Here is a 21,503-nt window from a genome sequence, read left to right as displayed (position 1 = left end):
TTTGGGATACTGATTTATAAATGTCAATTCTGGGCTGGGAAGGTAGCTCAGTGGTAGAGTGCTTGCCTTGCATGCCTGAGGCCCTGGGTTCGATTCCTCAGCACCACATAAGCAAAAAGAAAAAAGCCGGAAGTGGCACTGTGGCTCAAGTGATAGAGCACTAAGCCTTGAGCTGAAGAGCTGAGGGACAGCACCCAGGCCCAGAGTTCAGGCCCCATGACCGGACCAAAAAAAATAAAAAATAAAAATAAATAAATAAAATAGGTTTGGGGCTGGGAAGGTGGCTCAGTGGTAGAGCACTTGCCTTGCATGCCTGAGGCCCTGGGTTCGATTCCTCACCACCACATAAGCAATAAAGAAAAAAGCCGGAAGTGGCGCTGTGGCTCAGGGGTAGAGCACTAGCCTTCAGCTGAAGAGCTGAGGGATAGTGCCCAGGCCCAGAGTTCAAGCCCCATGACTGGACCCCCCCCACCAGTTTACTCCTGAACAGTGTATATATGCATTATGATTTTTTTTTTTTTGGTCCGGTCATGGGACCTGAACTCTGGGCCTGGGCGCTGTCCCTCAGCTTTTCAGCTCAAGGCTAGCACTCTACCACCTGAGCCACAGCGCCACTTCCGGCTTTTTACTTTTTCCTTATGTGGGGCTGAGGAATCGAACCCAGGGCCTTGAGCATGCAAGGCAAGCGCTCTACCACTGAGCCACCTTCCCAGCCCCATGATTTTAATTTTTTGTGTCACTGGGGTTTGAGCTCAGGGTAGGAAGGGCTCAGGTAGGAAAGGCTCAAGTAGGAAGGGCTCTGCCACTTAAGACATACACCCAGTCCTTTTTTTTTTGCTTTTTTCAGCTAGGGGCAGTCTGAATTACAATCCTTGGACTACTTTTCCTATGTATAGTCTTCCTAGTAGCTGAGATCAGAGGTATGAATCTTACCTAGCTAACATCCAATTCTCACCAAACAAAACCAAACATAAGGGATAGGGAATTGGGGAAAACTTCAGAACATTTGATTTGGAAATTCACTTTTTTAAAAATATGCCACTAAGGGCTGGGAAGATGGCTCAGTGGTAGAGCGCTTGCCTTGCATGCATGAGGGCCTGGGTTCGATTCCTCAGCACCACATAAGCAAAAAGAAAAAAGCTGGAAGTGGCGCTGTGGCTCAAGTGGTAGTGTGCTAGCCTTGAGCTGAAGAGCTGAGGGACAGCGCCCAGGCCCAGAGTTCAGGCCCCATGACCGGACCCAAAAAAAAAGAAAAGAAAAAAATATGCCACCAAAAAGGAAACATAATTTTTAAAATAAATCAAAATTTAAATATCAAATTAGAAACTTCTAGGCCAATGCTAACTACACAAGAGGTACAGATCAGGAGGATCACAGTCTGATCCTGGGCAAAAGTTAGTGAGGTCCTATCTCAACCAATAAAAGACTAGGGGTAGTGGTGCATGCCTGTCATCTCAACTACATGTGAAGAATAAATAGTAGGGTAGAGACCCAGGCCAGCCTGGACATAAAGTGAGAGCCTATTTGAAAAATAATGAAAGGAAAAAAACCCTACCTTTGAGACATCATATAAAAAATCCACACAAAGCCGGGCGCTGGTGGCTCACGCCTGTAATCCTAGCTACTCAGGAGGCTGAGATCTGAGGATTGCGGTTCAAAGCCAGCCCGGGCAAGAGAGACCGTGAGACTCCTATCTCCAATAAACCACCAGAAAACCGGAAGTGGCGCTGTAGCTCAAGTGGTAGAGCGCTCGCCTTGAGCTGAAGAGCTGAGGGACAGTGCCCAGGCCCAGAGTTCAAGCCCCACAGCCGACAAAAAAAAAAAAAAAAAATCCACACAAAGTGAAAATGAAAAAAAAATTCCTGTAAGGGCTGGGGAAGGTGGCTCAGTGGTAGAGTGCTTGCCTTGCATTCTTGAGGCCCTAGGTTCCACTCCTCAGCACCACATATGAAGAAAAAGCTGGAAGTGGCACTGTGGCTCACAGTGGTAGAGCTGAGAGACAGTGCCCAGGCCCAGAGTTCAGGCCCCATGACTGACACACACACACACACACACATGAGCGCACGCGCACTCCAGACCCCATGACTGACACACACACAAACACACACACACACACACACACACGAGCGCACGCGCACTCCAGGCCCCATGACTGACACACACACATACACACGCACACATGAGCGCACACGTGCTCCAGGCCCCATGACTCACACACACACACACACACACACACGAGCGCACGCGTGCTCCAGGCCCCATGACTCACTCACACACACACACACACGAGCGCACACGCACTCCAGGCCCCATGACTCACACACACACACACACACACGAGCGCACGCACACTCCAGGCCCCATGACTCACACACACACACACACACACACACACACGAGCGCACGCGTGCTCCAGGCCCCATGACTGACACACACACACACACACACACACACGAGCGCACGCGTGCTCCAGGCCCCATGACTCACTCACACACACACACGAGCGCACGCACACTCCAGGCCCCATGACTCACACACACACACACACACACACACACGAGCGCACGCGTGCTCCAGGGCCCATGACTGACACACACACACACACACACACACACACACGTGCGCGCGCACGCATGCGCGCGCGCTCCCTGCAAACCACGGGCATTGTAATCCTAACTTCTCAGTAGGCTGAGATTTGAGGTGATGGTTTGAAGCTAGCCCAGGCAAGAGGGAGAAGGGAAGGGGAGAAGGAGAGAGAGGGAGATAAAGTGATAATAGAGCTTTACAAAAAATAAAAAAGCAAAGAACTTGAAGAAATACTTCTATAAAGATGCCCAAATAGCTAATAAGCATATGAAAAACACTCCATATCATTAATCAATGAAATATAAAGGGAAACTACACTGAGACATTGAGTCACTATTTCTCACCCCAGTCAGAATGGCTACTATCAAAAGTAAGAAGATAAGGTAGGTGCTTATGGCTCACACCTGTAATCCTTGCACTGACAAGGCTGATATCTGAAAATGTTCGTGGCTTGAAGTCAGCCCAAGCAGGAAAGTGTGAGACTCATCTCCAATTAACCACTGCAAAACCCAAAAGTAGAGCTGTGGGGCTTAAGTGGTAGAGCATTAGCCTTAAGCAAAAAAGCACAGGGACAGTTCCCAGGCTGAATTCAAGCTGCAGGAATAGACAAAAGAAAACAATAAGTTGATGCCAATGTTATGTACATTTTGCTACACTTAATCAAAATAAAAATACACAAATCCCAGTAATTCTGTTACTTGTTAGCCAATCAGGAATTTGCTATGCTACACGATTAGAACTAGTCTTTTAAACTGAGGCTTAATACTATCTTTGATACCCTGTAGCACCACACCCACTCTCTGCTCAATTTTGAATATTTCATCAATGAAATAGGTCATGCTGGGAATATCGTTCAGTGGTAGAGTGTTCACCTAGTATACATAAAGCCCTGGGTTTGATTTCTCAGTCCCACATACACAGAAAAAGCCAGAAGTGGTGCTGTGGCTCAAGTAGTAGAGTGCTAGCCTTGAGCAAACGAAGCTAAGGGACAGTACCTAGGCCCTGAGTTCAAGCCTCCAGGACTGATACGCATGAACGCATGAGGATGCACACACACACACACACAAGAACTTTAATGAGGGCTGGGAAGGTAGAGCTCAGTGGTAGAGTGCTTGCCTTGCATGCATGAGGCCCTGTGTTTGATTCCTCAATACCACATAAGCAGAAAAAGCTAGAAGTGGTACTGTGGTTCAAGTGGTAGAGCGCTAGCATTGAGCTGAAGAGCTGAGGGACAGCGCCCAGGCCGAGCTCAAGCCCCATGACAGACCAAAAATAAAAGTTTTGGGGGGGAGGTCCGGTTGTGGGGCCTGAACTCTGGGCCTGGGCGCTGTCCCTCAGCTCTTCAGCTCAAGGCTAGCGCTCTACCACTTGAGCACAGCGCCACTTCCGGCTTTTTTTTTTCTTTTTGCCTATGTGGTGCTGAGGAATCGAACCCAGGGTCCCGGGCATGCAAGGCAAGCGCTCTACCACTGAGCCACCTTCCCAGCCCCCAAAAATAAAAGTTTTGAGGCCTACCTAAAGCTACACAGTGGGGCTCTGACACAAAGAATCCTACATAAACAAAAGTAAATAAAAAGCAAATACACAATAGGTGTTAGTAGTTTTACATATTATCAGACTGGAAGGAATACATATATTATGTGTTCAGTCTCAAGTGTCTAGACACTTCCACAACAGTGTACTTTTAGTACTCATAGCATTCCTACCAAGTTTGTTTGTTTTTATTGTCAGTCATGAGGCCTGAACTCTGGGCCTGGGTACTGTCCCACTCTACCACTTGAGCCACAGCACTTCTGGCTTTTTCTGCTTATGTGGTGCTGAGGAATCAAACCCAGGGCCTCAGGCATGTAAGGCAAGCACTCTAACACTGAGCCACCTTCCCAGCCCCTACCAAGTTTACATAATAAAATTAGAAATAACACTAAACCATTATTCACAATGCAACGTACAATATCTCCTATACATCATGAATAAAAAGGGGAGTACTACTTGCCTAACATGCACGAAGCCCTGGGTTAGATTCCTCAGTCCCACGTAAACAGAAAAGGCTGGAAGTGGTGCTGTGGCCTTGATCAAAAGAAACTCAGGAGCCAGGCTCTGGTGGCTCACAACTGTAAGCCTAGGTACTCAGGAGGCTGAGATCTGAGGATCACAGTTCAAAGCCAGCCAGGGGAGGAAAGTCAATGAAATTCTTATCTCCAACAAACCACCAGAAAACCGGAAGTGGAACTGTGGCTCAAGTGGTAGAGCCCTAGTCTTGATCTGAAGAGTGCAGGGACAGCGCCCAGGCCCTGAGTTCAAGTCCCAGTACTGGTCAAAAAAAAAAAAAAGGAAGAAGGAAAAAAAAAAGAAGAGGAGGGGCTGGGAAGATGGCTCAGTGGTAGAGTGCTTGCCTTGCATGCATGAGGCCCTGGGTTCAATTCCTCAGCACCACATAAGCAGAAAAAGTCAGAAGTGGTGCTGTGGCTCAAGTGGTAAAGGGCTATCCTTGAGCTGAAGAGCTGAGGGATAACACCCAGGCCCAGAGTTCAGGCCCCATAACCAGCAAAAAAAAAAAAAAGAAGAGCACTAGACTGAGTCAGTCATTAAATTCAAGTTTTATTTACCAGTGTGGGAAGTCACACTTCATTATGCAAGTCAATGGGCTCTGTGAACAACACTGGTGGCATCAAAAGACGCTGCCTTAATTCCTTCACCTTGGCTACACAAGAACATACTCACCTCCATAGTAGAGTCCTGTAGCAGTGCACATCCGCCACTGTCCCTGATACATTCCTGCTCTGCTAGGGCTGCACATCTGGACGCTGACATCTGCAATCTCTTGGGGTTCTAGCGATCTCACCATCACCATGTTCACATGTCCAAATTGGTCTCCCCCAACATATTTAAGACAGACCCCTGGAGGCCAAGCTTCTGCCCCTGAGTTCAAGCAAAAGAGAAAAATGTTAGGCAATTTGTGGTCCTATGCTTGGTATATATAACTTACTATGAATTGAAGAAGCCTATTTCTCTTAAAGAAATCTATCTATCTATCTATCTATCTATCTATCTATCTATCTATCTATCTATCTATCTATCCATCCATCCATCCCTGAACTACATAATAATGTTTCACATGACCTGGCAAAAGGAATTGTCAAAAACAACCTCTGACCTTCAATGAGTTTTCATGAAACCGTGTCTATGGTAAAGCCAAAGTAGTTCCTTAAGAAGGTGAGTGTTGCTGGGCGCCAGTGGCTCACACCTACAATCCTAGCTACTCAGGAAGCTGAGATCTGAGGATCATGGTTTAAAGCCATCCCGGGCAGGAAAGTCCATGAGACTCATCTCCAATAAACCACTAGAAAAAAAAAATGGAAGTGGTGCTATGGCTCAAGTGGTAGAGGCCTTGCCTTGAGCTGAAGAGCTCAGGGACAGTGCCCAAGCCCAGAGTTCAAGCCCCATGACTGATTAAAAAAAAAAAAAAAGCAAAATAAATAAATAAAAAGGTGAGTGTTCAATTTTTCGTATCATTACTAAATGACTCCATGTTCTTGACCACATATATGGTATATTTATGTGCACATGTGAGGGAAGCTAGGAGGAGGACACAGAATCCAGCTGTACTGGACATTGATGAAAACAAACTAAGCAACTCAAGGGCAGTGATGAGAGGGAGGGAATGAGAGGGCGAAAGGAAACAGCTCACACTAAGCAAAAGAAATGTATATTATCACCCAATGTGGAAGAAATAACTGTATTGTCAAAGCTCACAGAATTCACAAACATTTTAGACCATGATAATGATAATTTGTCTTGTGAAGGCTAAATGTGTTTGTGACTTTAAGTATCACTATCTCACAACACTGTGAAATTTGTGAATTTTTTTTTTTTTTGTCAGTTGTGGGGCTTGAACTCTGGACCTGAGCGCTGTCCCTCAGCTCTTCAGCTCAAGCTCTTGAGCTACAGTGGCACTTCCGGTTTTCTGGTGGTTTATTGGAGATAAAGAGTTTCACGGACTTTCCTGCCAGGTCTGGCTTTGACCCGAGATCCTCAGATCTCAGCCTCCTGAGTAGCTAGGATTACAGGCATGAGCCACTGGCACCCGGCTGAAATTTATGTAATCACTTAATCTCAATAAAAATTTATTTTTTTAAAAAAAAGGTGTTTCAGTTGACCTTAGCAAAAAGCACACACACATCCACCAAATTGACAGAAGCTTAGAAAAAGGTCTATAAAGAACCATGAAGATGGCAGGCACTAGTGGCTCACAGTTTACATCTGTAATCCTAGCTACTCAGGAGGCTGAGATTTGAGGATCATGGTTCAAAAGCCAGCCCAGGCAGGAAGTCCATGAGACTCATCTCCAGTTAACCACCAAAATAGTGGATGTGGAGCTGTGGCTCAAAGTGATAGAGTGTTAGCAGTGAGTATAACAGCTTAGGAACAGTGCCCTGGGCCCTGAGTTCAACACCCATGATTGACAATAAAAAAGAACCATGGAGATGGAAGTGGACACTCATACCTTTGGGAAACTGCTATCTCTACTAAAAAATACCATATGTCCAGTTGCACTTGAAATTTTAACCTGATAAAGTGAAAATAAGGCTGACCATGGTAGTATACACTTGTAAATTAAGCAATTGGGGCAGGAGGATCATTAGTTCAAGGCTAGTGTGTCCATACAACAAGTTCTAGGAGTTTGTGCTAACTAGTAAGCCTCTGTCTCAAAAGTGATTAAAAAAAAAAAAAACCAAGGCAGGCATTGGTGACTGAAGCCTGTAGTCGTCATACCTACTTAGGAGACAGAAATCAGGAGGATCAAAGTTCAAAGTCAGCCCAGGCAGAAAAGTTTCCAAGACACCACCCCCCTTTCCCAAATAAATAGCACAAAGCCAGACTGGAAGTGTGGCTTAAAGTGAACAAAAAACAGAACCAGAGGGCTGGGAATGGCTTAGTGTTTGCATAGCATGCATGAAGCCCTGGGTTCAATTCCTCAGTACCACATAAACAGAAAAAGCCAGAAATGGCACTGTGGCTCAGGTGGTAGAGTGCTAGCCTTGAGCAAAAGAATCTCAGGGACAGCACCTAGGCCCTGAGTTCAAACCCCAGGACTGGCAAACAAAAACAAAAACAAAACACCTGCCATAAAAGGTTCTTGTGGTACCAGTTTTAAGCCACACACACACAGACACACACAGACACACACAGACACACAGACAGACACACAGACAGACACACAGACAGACACACAGACACACACACAGACACACATACCACACAGACACACACCACACAGACAGACACCACACAGACAGACACAGACACAGACACAGACACAGACACACACACACACACACACACACACACTCTCTCTCTCTCTCTCTCTCTCTCTCTCTCTCTCTCTCTCTCTCTCTCTCTCTCTCTACCTACCTGGGTTGGGCTCCCATGCCTCATGACTATAATCCTAGCTACTAAGGAGCTGAGATCAGAGGATAGAAAATGGAAACAAGCACGAGCAAGAAAGTCTATGAGACTCCTATCTCCAATTAACCAGCAAAAAGATGAAAGCAAAACTGTGGCTCAAGTGGCAGAGTGCTCTAGCTTTGAACAGAAAAACCTAAGGGATAGTGCTCAGTACCAGCACAAAACCAAACCAGAGAGTACGAGGAAGGGGGTGACATTGTCCAAAAGGAAATGTCCTCTTTACCTGACTTATGTAATCTCTATATATATTACCTTTATAGTAACAATTTAAAAAAAACAACAAGCCAGGCGTCAGGGGCTCACACCTATAATCCTAGCTACTCAGGAGGTTCAGATCTGAGAATCATGGTTCAAAGCCAGCCTGGGCAGAAAGGCCTTGAAACTCTTATTTCCAAGGAGCCACCAGAAAACCAGAAGTGGCACTGTGGCTCAAGTGGTAGAGTGCTAGCCTTGAGCTGAAAAACTCAGGGACAGAGCCCAGGCCCAGAGTTTAAGCCCCACAACGGAAAAAAAACAAAACAAAACAAAAAGAACAAAACTCCTAAAGAACTTACAGAAATACAAAGCACTTTAAAATTTTTTGACTGCAAATAAACTACTGTGTAACAACTCACACTATTTTGTGCAAAAAACCAAAAACTAAAACAAAAAACATGGGCTGGGAATGTAGCTTAGTGGTAGAGTGCTTGCCTAGCATGCAGGAAGCCCTGGGCTGATTCCCCAGTACCACATAAATAGAAAAGCCAGAAGCCGACCCGACCCAGTGTTGTAGATGACTCAGGATACCTGTGGCTTTAACACTTTCATTAGCTTCCTTTTCCTTTTGGATTATCAGTGCTGCATTGTTAATATGGAGGAACATGGTAACACAGGAAAATACTAACATTTTCTTCTTTTCTTTTTCTTGAAATTCTTGGTCTAAGTCTAATTTTCTTTAAATATTTTCATGTGTGTATGTGTATGTGTTAGTACTGGAGCTTGGACTCAGAGCCTCTCTTGTTTTTTTTTTTTTCCAAACTGGTGCTTTACTACTTGAGCCAAACCTCCACTTCTGGCTTTTTGCTGCTAACTGGAAAAAAGTTATCTTTCTCATTTGTTGGTTGGAAAAAAGTTATTTTTCTCATTTGTTGGTCTGGGCTTGCTTTGAACCTTGATCCTCAGATCTCATTCTCCTAAGTGGCTAGGATTACAGGTGTGAGCCACCAGCACCCCACTTAGTTTTCATTTTCAAACAAAAAAATACCACCTCAAATTCAAAAGTATTTTTTTTTTTGGTCGTGGGGCTTGAACTCAGGGCTTGGGCACTGTCCCTGAGCTTTTCACTCAAGATTAATGCTTTACCTGTTTGAGCCACAGCACCACTTCTGGTTTTCTGGGGGTTCATTGGAAATTAGAGTCACAGACTTCCATGTCTGGGCTGGCTTTGAACCATGATCCTCAGAAATTGAGTAGCTAGGATTACAGATGTGAGCACCCGCACCTGGCTCATTAATTCTTATATAAAACGTTAGTTTAGCCAGTTTCCCCTCACTATGAACCGAATTACAAACTAAAATCAACCAAATCAGAAATAAAATTGATGGAGTAGAAGTGTACAGGTGGAAGATATTTCACCACATAACCAGCATAGCTCCTAATACCAAACAATGTCAGACTGTGTTTAGATGCCATTAGGATTTAAGTGGCTTAAAAGCATGAAAACTAAACTCTTCTTCCTATTCTATAGAGTAGATATATTTTACTGGTTACCATGTTAGTTTAAGAAATTCTACATGCTGGGCACTGGTGGTTCACGCCTGTAATCCTAGCAACTCAGAAGGCTGAGATCTGAGGATCAGGGTTCAAAGCCAGCCCAGGCAGCAAAGTCCGTGAGGCTTTTTTTTTGTCCATCATGGGGCTTGAACTCTGGGCTTGGGCGCTGTCCCTACACTCTTCCACTCAAGGCGAGCACTCTACCGCTTGAGCCACAGCGCCACTTCTGGTTTTCTAGGAGATAAGAGTCTCATGGACTTTCCTGCCCAGGCTGGCTTTGAACCTCGATCCTCAGATCTCAGCCTCCTGAGTAGCATGAGCAACTGGTGCCCAGCACTCCGTGTGACTCTTATCTCCAATAAATCACCAGAAAACAGGAAGTGGCACTGTGGCTCAAGTAATAGAGTGCTAGCCTTGAGCTGAAGAGTTGAGGGACAGCGCCCAGGCCCAGAATTTAAGCCCCATGTCAGACAAAAAAGAAAAAAAAAAATAAATTCTACATATGTATAAGAAAAGCTCAGAGAGCTGGGAAGTTGGCTCAGTGCTAGAGCGCTTGCCTTGCATGCCTGAGGCCCTGGGTTCGATTCCTCAGCACCACATAAGCAAAAAAAACAAAAGCCGGAAGTGGTACTGTGGCTCAAGTGGTAGAGCGCTAGCCTTGAGCTGAAGAGCTGAGGGACAGCACCCAGGCCCAGAGTTCAGGCCCCACGACTGGACACCAAAAAAAAAAAAAAAAAAAAAGAAAAGCTCAGAGCCTCATAATCTCATCCATAAACTAAAATGCTTGTTTCTTATCCCTTAATAACTATTAAGAAAACATTTGGACCAGTATAAAATTTTACCAAATAAACATGTTACATTAATTTTTTTAAAAAATCAAGTAAGGAAGAAATGTCCATTATACTCTTACCAGAATTCTGGATTCGCCATGTTTTAATAAACTGAGTATCAGGAGGTATTGATTCTCCTTCTCCTATGGTGACATCTTCAACGAAGGACATAGAGGGTACGCTGATGTTTGGGCTCTCAAAGTCATAATAGGCGCCAATTGCTGCTTGTAAGTTCCTATAAATAAAGAGAAAAGGGAAAAAAGACTTAAGTCCTATCTAAAGGATCTTATCCTTACTGCCAAACCAAAGGAAAAGATTGTTTAATGGAGTTTGTTACAAAACCTAATCCTGACACGTAAAACATTAAGTCTTCAAAAGCTATCAATTCTGGCTAAGGAACAACTGGGAAAAAAAATCCACCAGGACTAACAAATGTGTGTATCTCTTCCCTCTTAAAGTACCCATCCAAGAAGTGACCAACTATCATTAGCATCAATATGAGGAAATCTATTATGCACAAGGATTGGGAGTCAAGAGGGGTGGTGTGCACCTATAATCACAGTACTCAGGAGGCTGAGAAAGAAAGGTGGCTGAGGCAGGAGGCTTGAGAGTTCAAGGCCTGGGCTACATAGTGAGAGAACCTCCGCTACTGAAAACAACAAAACAAAACAGTAGAAATGTGGCTCAAGGGCTGGGAAGGTGGCTCAGTGATAGAGCACTTGCCTTGCATGCATGAGGCCCTGGGTTCGATTCCTCAGCACCACATAAGCCAAAAGAAAAAAGCCGGAAGTGGCGCTGTGGCTCAAGTGGTAGAGTGCTAGCCTTGAGCTGAAGAGCTGAGGGACAGCGCCCAGGCCCAGAGTTCAGGCCCCCCCCCCCCAAAAAAAAAAGAAATGTGGCTCAATGATACAGAGTGCCAGCCTTAAGGGAAAAGGCCAAGCAAAAGCATGTGATCCTAACTTCAAACTCCAGTACAAACACAAAAAAGAAAAGAATGTGTAAGGAAATCATGAGAACTTTTTTTTTTTTTTTTTTTGGGTCCGGTCATGGGGCCTGAACTCTGGGCCTGGGTACTGTCCCTCAACTCTTCAGCTCAAGGCTAGCGCTCTACCACTTGAGCCACAGCGCCACTTCCGGCTTTTTTCTTTTTGCTTATGTGGTGCTGAGGAATCGAACCCAGGGCCTCAGGCATACAAGGCAAGCGCTCCACCACTGAGCCACCTTCCCAGCCCATCATGAGAACTCTTAACTGTGACTGCGAAAGTCAACTCAGTTCCACATATAAAGATATTCTAATCTAATTTTTGAGAGTAATATACATGTATGAATAATATATATGCACATATACGCATATATGCATGTATCATAAAACTGAAAGAAAATTTCTCATCTCTTCTTCCCTCAACCCACAAATACTCATGGATGGTCATTCATATTACCTTTTTTTTCAACTGTATTTTTTTTTTTTTGGTCTTTTTTGATACTAGGGATTGAACCCAGGACATCACACTTGCTAGGCAAGCGCTTTGCCACTGAGCTACATCCCAGCCCTCATATTACCTTTTTAATATACTTCTAGAACTTCCTTTTGCATAGACAAGGAAATACAATACATATTCCTGTTTTCGCCTTTAACACAACTGATGTCATATTATATACCACCTATGACTTTATGCCCTTAACACTAGATCTTGAAGATATTTCTGAAAATGTACAATAAATATTCTCATTGTTTAACAGTGATATTCACTGTACAGATGTATCATTAGTTAACCAATTGACTTGAGTGCTTCCAATCTTTGACTTTTCCAGAAACAAGTTTAGGCATGTATCATTTAGGATACATGCACATGTGATAAACTCCTATAAAGTGACAGTACTTGGTCAAAAGAAGGTACTTGTGATTTTCACAGATATATCCAAATTTCCTTCAACAAAGGCTATATAATAATGCTGTCCCGGGGCTGGGAAGGTGGCTCAGTGGTAGAGCGCTTGCCTTGCATGCCTGAGGCCCTGGGTTCGATTCCTCAGCACCACATAAGCAAAAAGAAAAAAGCCGGAAGTGGTGCTGCGGCTCAAGTGATAGAGTGCTAGCCTTGAGCTGAACAGCTGAGGGACAGCGCTCAGGCCCAGAGTACAGGCCCCACGACCGGACCCAAAAAAAAACAAAAAAAACAAAAAAACAATAATGCTGTCCCTAAGAAAGTATACATGAGCAGGGTGGCAGTGGCTCACACCTGTAATCCTAGCTACTCAGGAGGCTGAGATCTGAAGATCATGGGTCAAAGCCAGCTCAGTCAGCAAAAGTCCGTGAGACTCTAATCTCCAATAAACCTCCAGAAAACCAAAAGTGGTGCTGTGGCTCAAGTGGTAGAGTGTTTGCCTTGATCTGAGGAGCTGAGGGACGGTGCCTAGCCCCAGAGTTCAAGCCCCACAACCGACAAAAAAAAAAAAAAAAAAAAAAAAAAAGTGTGTATGGCAGTGCCTACTCTACTTGTTTATCCATAGTGTTTCTTCAACATTCTAGTTTTGTCAATCTGAGAAGTAAAATACATTATTTATTGAGATCTTAGAATGTTTTTCTTGGGGATGCAAGTATTATTCAAATCCTAGTACATGCTTAGCATATACGAGACACTGAGTTCAATAAGGAAAGAAGCAGCTGGGCACTGGTGGCTCATGCCTGTAACCCTAGCTACTCAGGAGACTGAGATCTGATGATCATGGTTCAAAGCCAGCTGGGGCAGAAAAGTCCGTGAGACTCTGATCTCCAATAAACCACTAGAAAACCAGAAGTGGTGCTGTGGCTCAAGAGGTAGAGCACTGGCCTTGAGCTGAAGAGCGCAGGGACAGTGCCCAGGCCCAGAGTTCAAGCCCCATGACAACAAAAAAAAAAAAAAAGGAAAGAAGAGGGGAGGGGAATGTGGGTAAGTACAGTAAATACCTTCTTATACGTTTAAGTGCTATCTTTTCACTTTTGGAAGAATTACTTTGTAAATTTTTTTTTGGTGGTGGTGGTGGTGGTTGTCGCTATCGTGGGGCCTGAACTCTGGGCCTGGGTGCTGTCCCTCAGCTCTTCAGCTCAAGGCTAGTGCTCTACCACTTGAGCCACAGCACCACTTCCGGCCTTTTCTGCTTATGTGGTGCTAAGGAATCGAACCCAGGGCCTCATGCATGTAAGGCAAGTACTCTACCACTGAGCCACTTTCCCAGCCCCCGTAAATGTTTCATAAATTACTCACACAGCCTCCATTCTTTAGAAGGTATTACACCAAGTACATAAACCAAACCTTCCTCAATTGATCAGAATCTTATCACTCACTGTTCCACCATTCATCAATGCCAGGAAAAGGCCACAAAAGCAATTTAAGTAAGCTATGTTCATTGTAGAGATCAAAGAACTTTTTGGTAATTACATTAACTGCTTCTCTTCTGTACTACTCAAATCAGTGACGTCATCATCACAATTCCCATAGCAGACAACAATCTAAATTGCATGTTTCTAAACATAAGCTAATGACACGGCAAGAAACCAGCTCAGAGAAAACACAATTGTTCTGTACAAATACTTTTCGGGAGGGAGGAGAATGAGGCAGGAGTTACCTACTGCTCTAGGTGCTTTTAGCTACCAAGAAGGAAGGCTATATTTTGAACAGCTACCTCAGTTGACCTCATGCAAGAATGGCCTGTTACATTAGTCACTGAATAGAACTACAACAATACCAATTGCCTGCCTGTATATGTGTGCAAGATAAAATTACATGGAGCAGAGGCTGGCCCAGGGGCCAAATGGCACCTGTATGATCACTATTTGATATTAAGGCTTAAGCTTCAGTCTTCCCAGCAGTTTCCTATCTGGTTTATTGTGATCCAAAACCAGGTAGGTACACACACACACACACACACACACACACACACACACACACACACACACACACACACACACACACACACACACACACACACACACACACACACACACACACACACACACACACACACACACACACACACACACACACACACACACACACACACACACACGGGTTTGACTTCTCAGCACCACATAAGCAGAAAAAGCCAGAAGTGGTGCTATGGATCAAGTGGTAGACACACACACACACACACACACACACACGGGTTTGACTTCTCAGCACCACATAAGCAGAAAAAGCCAGAAGTGGTGCTATGGATCAAGTGGTAGAGCCCTAGCCTTGAGCTAAAGAGCTGAAGGACAGCGCCCAGGTCCAGAGTACAGGCCCCATGACTGACAAAACAAACAGACAAACAAACAAAAAGCCACCTGACAAATCTAGCCCTACCACCACAGAAGGCTCAGAAGTCCTTTTGGAATTAGTCCTTCCCTTAAGGGTCAGGTAAAAAATGAGGGAAAAAAAATTCTACTTTGGGGCTGGGAAGATGGCTCAGTGGTAGAGTGCTTGCCTTGCATGCATGAGGCCCTGGGTTCCATTCCTCAGCACCACATAAGCAGAAAAAGCCGGAAGTGGTGCTGCAGCTCAAATGGTAGAGTGCTAGCCTTGAGCTGAAGAGCTGAGGGACAGCACCCAGGCCCAGAGTTCAGGCCCCACAACTGGCAAAAAAAAGAAAAAATTCTACTTTGCAATTTGTTCTTTTGAAAACATTTTGTAATAGCTGCACACAGATAATTTTTCTGCTTCTGGCTCCATCAAGTAGCTTGATAAATTGTTTTCTGTTCACTTGGCTGTGAAATATACTTGGGAGAGAATAACTTATTGGACCATTCAGGACAACTGCTAATTCTCATCCCCAGCCTGTGTTCATCTCTTGGCTCTGCCTCCAGACAACACTTTGGGACCATTGCAACAGAAACACAGAGAAGTCAAGCTCCCCTTCTAGGCAAGTTCATCTTCTCCTCCAGTCTACTTTTACTCAAACCAATTCATCCCACAGCAACGGGAACAAAACTGCTTGTTTGTACCTGTATTTTATAGGTAATTTAGCCAGAAAATAAAAAGAAGAAATATTTTTCCAAATGCAAACAGAAACTGAAAGTAGTGAACTGGAGTTCTGGCAGGAGGCTGGCTTGGAGAATGACAAAGCAAATTCATTTTCCACACACAGGGCAGAAAGCAGACTTTGGCCCAGTGGCACCCTAAATCTAGCAGACAGGTACACAGTTCCTCCAAGCAGGATCGTTTAGATTCTGCCTCACTGGGCTGAGCAAGAGCAGGATTAAATCCAATGTTCCAAGTCAGGGACAGAAAAGTAGCTTTAACTTGTACTGCAACTGAAAACAACATGGCTATTATTAGTAAACAAGAATTTCTAGTGAAATGGAGCTGGCCAAGAGACGAGAAAGGAAAACATTGATCCTGTGTTCCATCCACTTTAAACTTCAATGTTTTTGCTCAAAAGCAGTTTCTAATTGGCTACCAGCATGTTAATAGCACTGGAAGAACAAAGGGAGACATGAGGCTGAGAACTGTCAGGACTGCCGGATTCAACGATATAAAATTCTTAGTGCTTGAAAACTTTATCCTGGAGATCGCTGAAACAGTCCATTTTTTGCACTGTAGACATTACCACACACAAAAACTAGTAAGAGTGTCAGTCTTGGAGTTGGTTCCTACTCTAGGCTGTCAGGCTTTGAGCAGAGGGACTATGTCTCAAAGCAGTACTCATCTGTGAAACTGAGTGGATATTACCATCTCCCCAGTGTGTGGAGATGCTCTTGACCATCAGTTATTCATTCAACACATGTTTAATGAACACTCATTCATGTGTTAAACACTTGGTATGGGACTAGGAGTAAAAGTTAGGTATGCCTGTAATCCTAGCTAGTCAGGAGGCTGAGATCTGAGGATCACGGTTCAAAGCCAGCCCAGGCAAGAAAGTCCGTGAGACTCTTTATCTCCAATAAACCACTATAAAACCAGAAGTGGCACTGTAGCTCAAGTGGTAGAGTGTCTTGCCTTGAGCTGAAGAGCTGAGGGACAGTGCCCACGCCCAGAGTTCAAGTCCCATGACCAACAAAGAAAAAAGAAAAAAAAGTCACTCATTACAATAGTGGCAGAAATACAAATAAATAGAGTCCAGACTTCAGGAGGAATTAAGTGTTAAGAGTATTATAAGCCATGCTTATATTTAGCTAGGCAACTCTTAGCCAAGTAATCAAATTCTACAGATAAATTCTAAGGAAATATGGATGCAAAATCTGGCTATAAGAATGTTTAGTAATGAGGGGCTGGGAAGGTTGCTCAGTGGTAGAGTGCTTGCCTTGCATGCATGAGGCCCTGGGTTCCATTCCTCAGCACCACATAAGCAGAAAAAGTCAGAAGTAGCGCTGTGGCTCAAGTGGTAGAGTGCTCCCCTTGAGCTAAAGAGCGAAGTGACAGCGTCCAAACCCAGAGTTCAGGCCCCAGAACCAAAAAATAAGTAATGAACTTAAGCACAAAGCCCTAAGTTCAATCCCCAGTGCCACCAAATGGAAAAAGGAGTACTGGACCATTTTGTAAAATAAAAGCAATTTGCAGGGAATCATTAAAATCAAATCTGAAAAAAAATTTATAGACATCAACAAAAAAAAAAGCTTAAATTATTCCAAGTATATGTATGGAAAAGTAGACATAAAGAACCTTATTAAGAATGGAAAAATGGCCGGGCGCTGGTGGCTCACGCCTGTAATCCTAGCTACTCAGGAGGCTGAGATCTGAGGATCGCGGTTCAAAGCCAGCCCGGGCAGGAGAGACCGTGAGACTCCTATCTCCAATAAACCACCAGAAAACCGGAAGTGGCGCTGTAGCTCAAGTGGTAGAGCGCTCGCCTTGAGCTGAAGAGCGGAGGGACAGCGCCCAAGCCCAGAGTTCAAGCCCCATGACCGACAAAAAAAAAAAAAAAGAATGGAAAAATGGGGGCTGGGAAGGTGGCTCAGTGGTAGAGTGCTTGCCTTGCATGCCTGAGGCCCTGGGTTCAATTCCTCAGCACCACATAAGCAAAAAGAAAAAAGCCGGAAGTGGCGCGATGGCTCAAGTGGTAGAGCGCTAGCCTAGAGCTGAAGAGCTGAGGGACAGGGCCCAGGCCTAGAGTTTAGGCCCCATAACCAGAACCACCCCCCCCAAAAAAAAGAATGGAAAAATGGGGTTGGAGGCATGGTACAGTTGGTTGAACACCAGCCAGTGAGCAAAAAATCAGGTACTGAGTTCAATTCCCAGTCTCAGACTTAAAAAAATAAAATAAAAAGAGTAGAAAAATGAAGCCAGGCACCAGTGTCTCACACCTATAACCCTAGCTACTCAGGAGGCTGAGATCTGAGGATGGAAGTTCAAAGCCAGACCAGGGCCCAGGAGATTCTTATTTTCAATTAACTATCAGAAAAGCCAGAAGTGAAGCAGAACTGTGGCTCAAGTGGTAGAGTGCTAGCCTTGAGCACAAACAAGCTCAGGGACAGTGTCCAGGCCCCAAGTTCAAGCCCCAGGACTGGCAAAACATAAATAATTTTTTTCTTTTTCTTTTTGTCAGCTCTTTAGCTCAAAGGTAGTGCTCTACCACTTGAGCCACAGTGCCATTTCCGGCTTTTTCTGCTTATGTGTTGCCGAGGAATTGAACCCAGGGTCTCATGCTTGCAAGACAAGCACTCTACCACTGAGCCACCTTCCCAACCCAAATAAATAAATCTTATTTCCACTCATGTGACTTTAGGTTGTTACTAACTTCTCTGATCCTGTTTTCCTTTTTCTTTATTTCTTTCCTTCCTTTCCTTTCTTTCTGCCATTGCTAGGACTTAAAATTAGGGGGCCTGGGCACTGTCCCTTAGCTTTTTGCTCAATGCTGGTACTCAACAACAGAAATTCCTTTTTTTTTTTTTGCTGGCTGATTGGAGATAAGAGACTTTCCCATCTGGGCTGGCTTCGAATGCATATCCTCAGCCTCCTGAGCAGCTAGGATTACAGGTATAAGCTACCTGTGTCCAACTCTTGCTCCTTCCTTTTCTGAAGGAACAGTATTCCATAATTTTTTTTTTTTTTGCCAGTCATGGGGCCTGAACTCTGGGTCTGGGCGCTGTCCCTCAGCTCTTCAGCTCAAGGCTAGCACTCTACCACTTGAGCCACAGCGCCACTTCCGGCTTTTTCTGTTTATGTGGTGCTGAGGAATCGAACCCAGGGCCTCATGCATGCAAGGCAAGCACTCTACCACTGAGCCACCTTCCCAGCCCCTCCATAAAATTTTTGTAATCATTAAAGTACATGTTAGATACATATTACTTAAAATATTACCTGAAATATAATAATTATTCCACTTTTGTAAAGCAACCCTGGATACATAAACAAAACAAATACTGAATTATATTAAAGGATATAAAAACATCAAATGATTTTTTTTTTTTGCAGTACTGGATACTGAACCTACTGGGTAGGCAGCTATTCCACAACTTGAGCCACTACCCTAGTCCAAGGCTTGTTTACTTTTTATCAGTTATTCCTATTTGCAATGAAAATAAAATGTTTTATATCAGAATGTAATCCCAACCACATGGGAGATAAAGGTAGAAGGATTGTTGTTTGAGGCTATATTTAGGCAAAAGCAAGACCTCCTATCTAAGAAGTACAACTAAAGCAAAAAGTACCAGGACCATGTTCAAGTGTTAGAGCACTTGCCTAGCAGTAAGTGGAGTTTCAACACCAGTATCACAAAACAAGAAAGAATGTATAATATAAAATAATGAATTTATTTAAAATTTTTGAAAATAAGGTAGCAGTTTTCTGTCACAGTTCTATACAAATCCTATCCTCTAACAGGGGTTTCCATTCTTAAGATCTATTTTATATCTAAATATTTGGGGGGGGGGGAATGGAAAACAAAATTTACTTTAGAAAATGAGTGACCAAAAAAAAAAAAGAAAGAAAAAGAAAATGAGTGAGAAGAAAACACTCATTTCTTTCATTCACCATGCTGGACATGGTAGCTCCAGAGCAGGAAAAAAAAAGTCAGCAGAACCTCATCTCAACAAAACAAGCCAAGCATGACAGGTTCATACCTGTGATCCCAGCTACATGGAAAGCACAGTAAAAAGGATCACAGCACAATACCTACCCAAAACAAAGCAAAACTATCTGAATAATCACCTAAAAGCAAAAAGGGCTGGAGGTATGATTGAAGTGGTAGGTGCTGACCTAGCAAGTACAAGGTCCTGAGTTCAAACCCCACTGTTGGCAAAAAAAAAAAAAAAAAAAAAAGCACCATGTGCATTATTCAATCATCAGGAGCTGGATGCTCCATAACAGGTTAATCACTGACCTAAGCACAGTAATTCAAGCGCAAACCCGTAGGCTCAAAAACACTAGAAATTAAAGCAAGATGGCATACATCCATAATGCCAACACGTGGGAGGCTAATACAGAAGAGTTCAAGTTCAAAGCCAGCTGGGGCTACAAGCACTGGTGGCTCACGCCTGTAATCCTAGCTACTCAGGAGGCTGAGATCTGAGGATATCGGTTCAAAGCCAGCCTGGGCAGGAAAGTCCATGAGATTCTTTTTTTTTTTTTTTTTGGGGGGGGGGAGGGGTCCGGCTATGGGCCATGAGATTCTTTTTTTTTTTTTTTGGGGGGGGGGAGGGGTCCGGCTATGGGGCCTGAACTCTGGGCCTGGGCGCTGTCCCTCAGCTCTTCAGCTCAAGGCTAGCGATCTACCACTTGAGCCACATCACCACTTCTGCTTTTTTCTTTTTGCTTATGTGGTGCTGAGGAATCGAACTCAGGGCCTCATACATGCAAGGCAAGCGCTCTACCACTGAGCCACCTTCTCAGCCCCAGTCCAATAAACCACCAGAAAACCAGAAGTGGTGCTGTGGCTCAAGCAGTAGAGTTGCTAGACTTGAGCTGAAAAGCGCAGGAACGGCATCCAGGCCCAGAGTTCAAGTCCCACGACTGACAAAACGAACAAAAAAACTTTCATTGTCTTACACTACTTGAACAGATATTTACTAAGTATAAGAGGCTTAGGGACAAAGGCATTTATTTTCTTCTGAAGCATAAGCTTACATAAAGGTAACAGTGAAGTTCAGAAAATAACTACTACTAAGGAACAATAATTAGTATGCCAATTCCAAAAAAAAATAGTAGGGTTTTATACGGCAGGAAGAAAAAAAGAGCATTCTATATAGAGGGAAATGTTTACTACTGAGAAATGAGCAGCAGTCTAGTTTGAAAAGACTGGTAAAAGCAGGGTATCCAAATTTCACCAATGATCTTATTACCCACATCATGGCCAAAGCAATCTTCTAGATGGTCTAAGCCCATCTTGCTCCTTCCTGATTTCATTCAGGAAACATCTAACTACAATTGGATGCTTTTCCATTATTCTAATTGCCCAACAACTTCGAAACTTAACTTCCAAGAAAGCAATTTGCACACACAGGAACATAAATATTAGTGAATCCCAGGTTCTATGTAATTTAGTTTTTTCCTATCTGTTCTGAAGTTGTATTCAGTCAATTCACTAATAAATACATGTTTCAGGGCTGGGAAGGTGGCTCAGTGGTAGAGCACTTGCCTTGTATGCCTGAGGCCCTGGGTTCAATTCCTCAGCACCACATAAGCAAAAAGAAAAAAGGCATAAGTGGCGCTGTGGCTCAAGTGGTAGAACGCTACCCTTGAGCTGAAGAGCTGAGGGATAGCACCCAGGCCCAGAGTTCAGGCCCCACTACCGGACCCCCCCCCAAAAAAATAAATAAATACATGTTTCATTATTCTATAACTTTCCTGATAGTTTTTAGGTATATGTGCTTCCTCTTAGTAAATTAGGTATAGTAGCTGCCTGCTATGCTACTTTTATGTTACTCTATCTATTAAGGACCTATCCCCAAAAAGTATCTGGTTAAATATTGCCTGC

General features: G+C 43.9%; 1 protein-coding gene across 5 annotated transcripts in view; it reads right to left on the bottom strand.

Annotated features, from left to right (window-relative positions):
• The window catches only part of Ilrun (inflammation and lipid regulator with UBA-like and NBR1-like domains), a 54,840-nt gene that overhangs the window by 24,912 nt on the left and 8,425 nt on the right, over positions 1-21,503 (bottom strand). For all 5 annotated transcript variants that reach the window (XR_011372214.1, XM_070023940.1, XM_070023942.1 and 2 more), the window contains exons 2-3: positions 10,715-10,869; positions 5,308-5,505 (exon numbers count right to left, since the gene is read on the bottom strand). Coding sequence is in view for 4 of the 5 variants with exons in the window: in XM_070023940.1 (XP_069880041.1) it covers positions 5,308-5,505; positions 10,715-10,869 (353 nt within the window). In the remaining variant the exon portion in view is untranslated. The remainder of the gene's footprint in view (positions 1-5,307; positions 5,506-10,714; positions 10,870-21,503) is intronic.

This window comes from Dipodomys merriami, unplaced genomic scaffold (assembly GCF_024711535.1).
Source record: "Dipodomys merriami isolate MVZ:Mamm:240054 unplaced genomic scaffold, mDipMer1.0.p SCAF_16, whole genome shotgun sequence".
Lineage (NCBI taxonomy): Eukaryota > Metazoa > Chordata > Mammalia > Rodentia > Heteromyidae > Dipodomys > Dipodomys merriami.
This window is presented reverse-complemented; position numbering and strand designations above follow the sequence as displayed.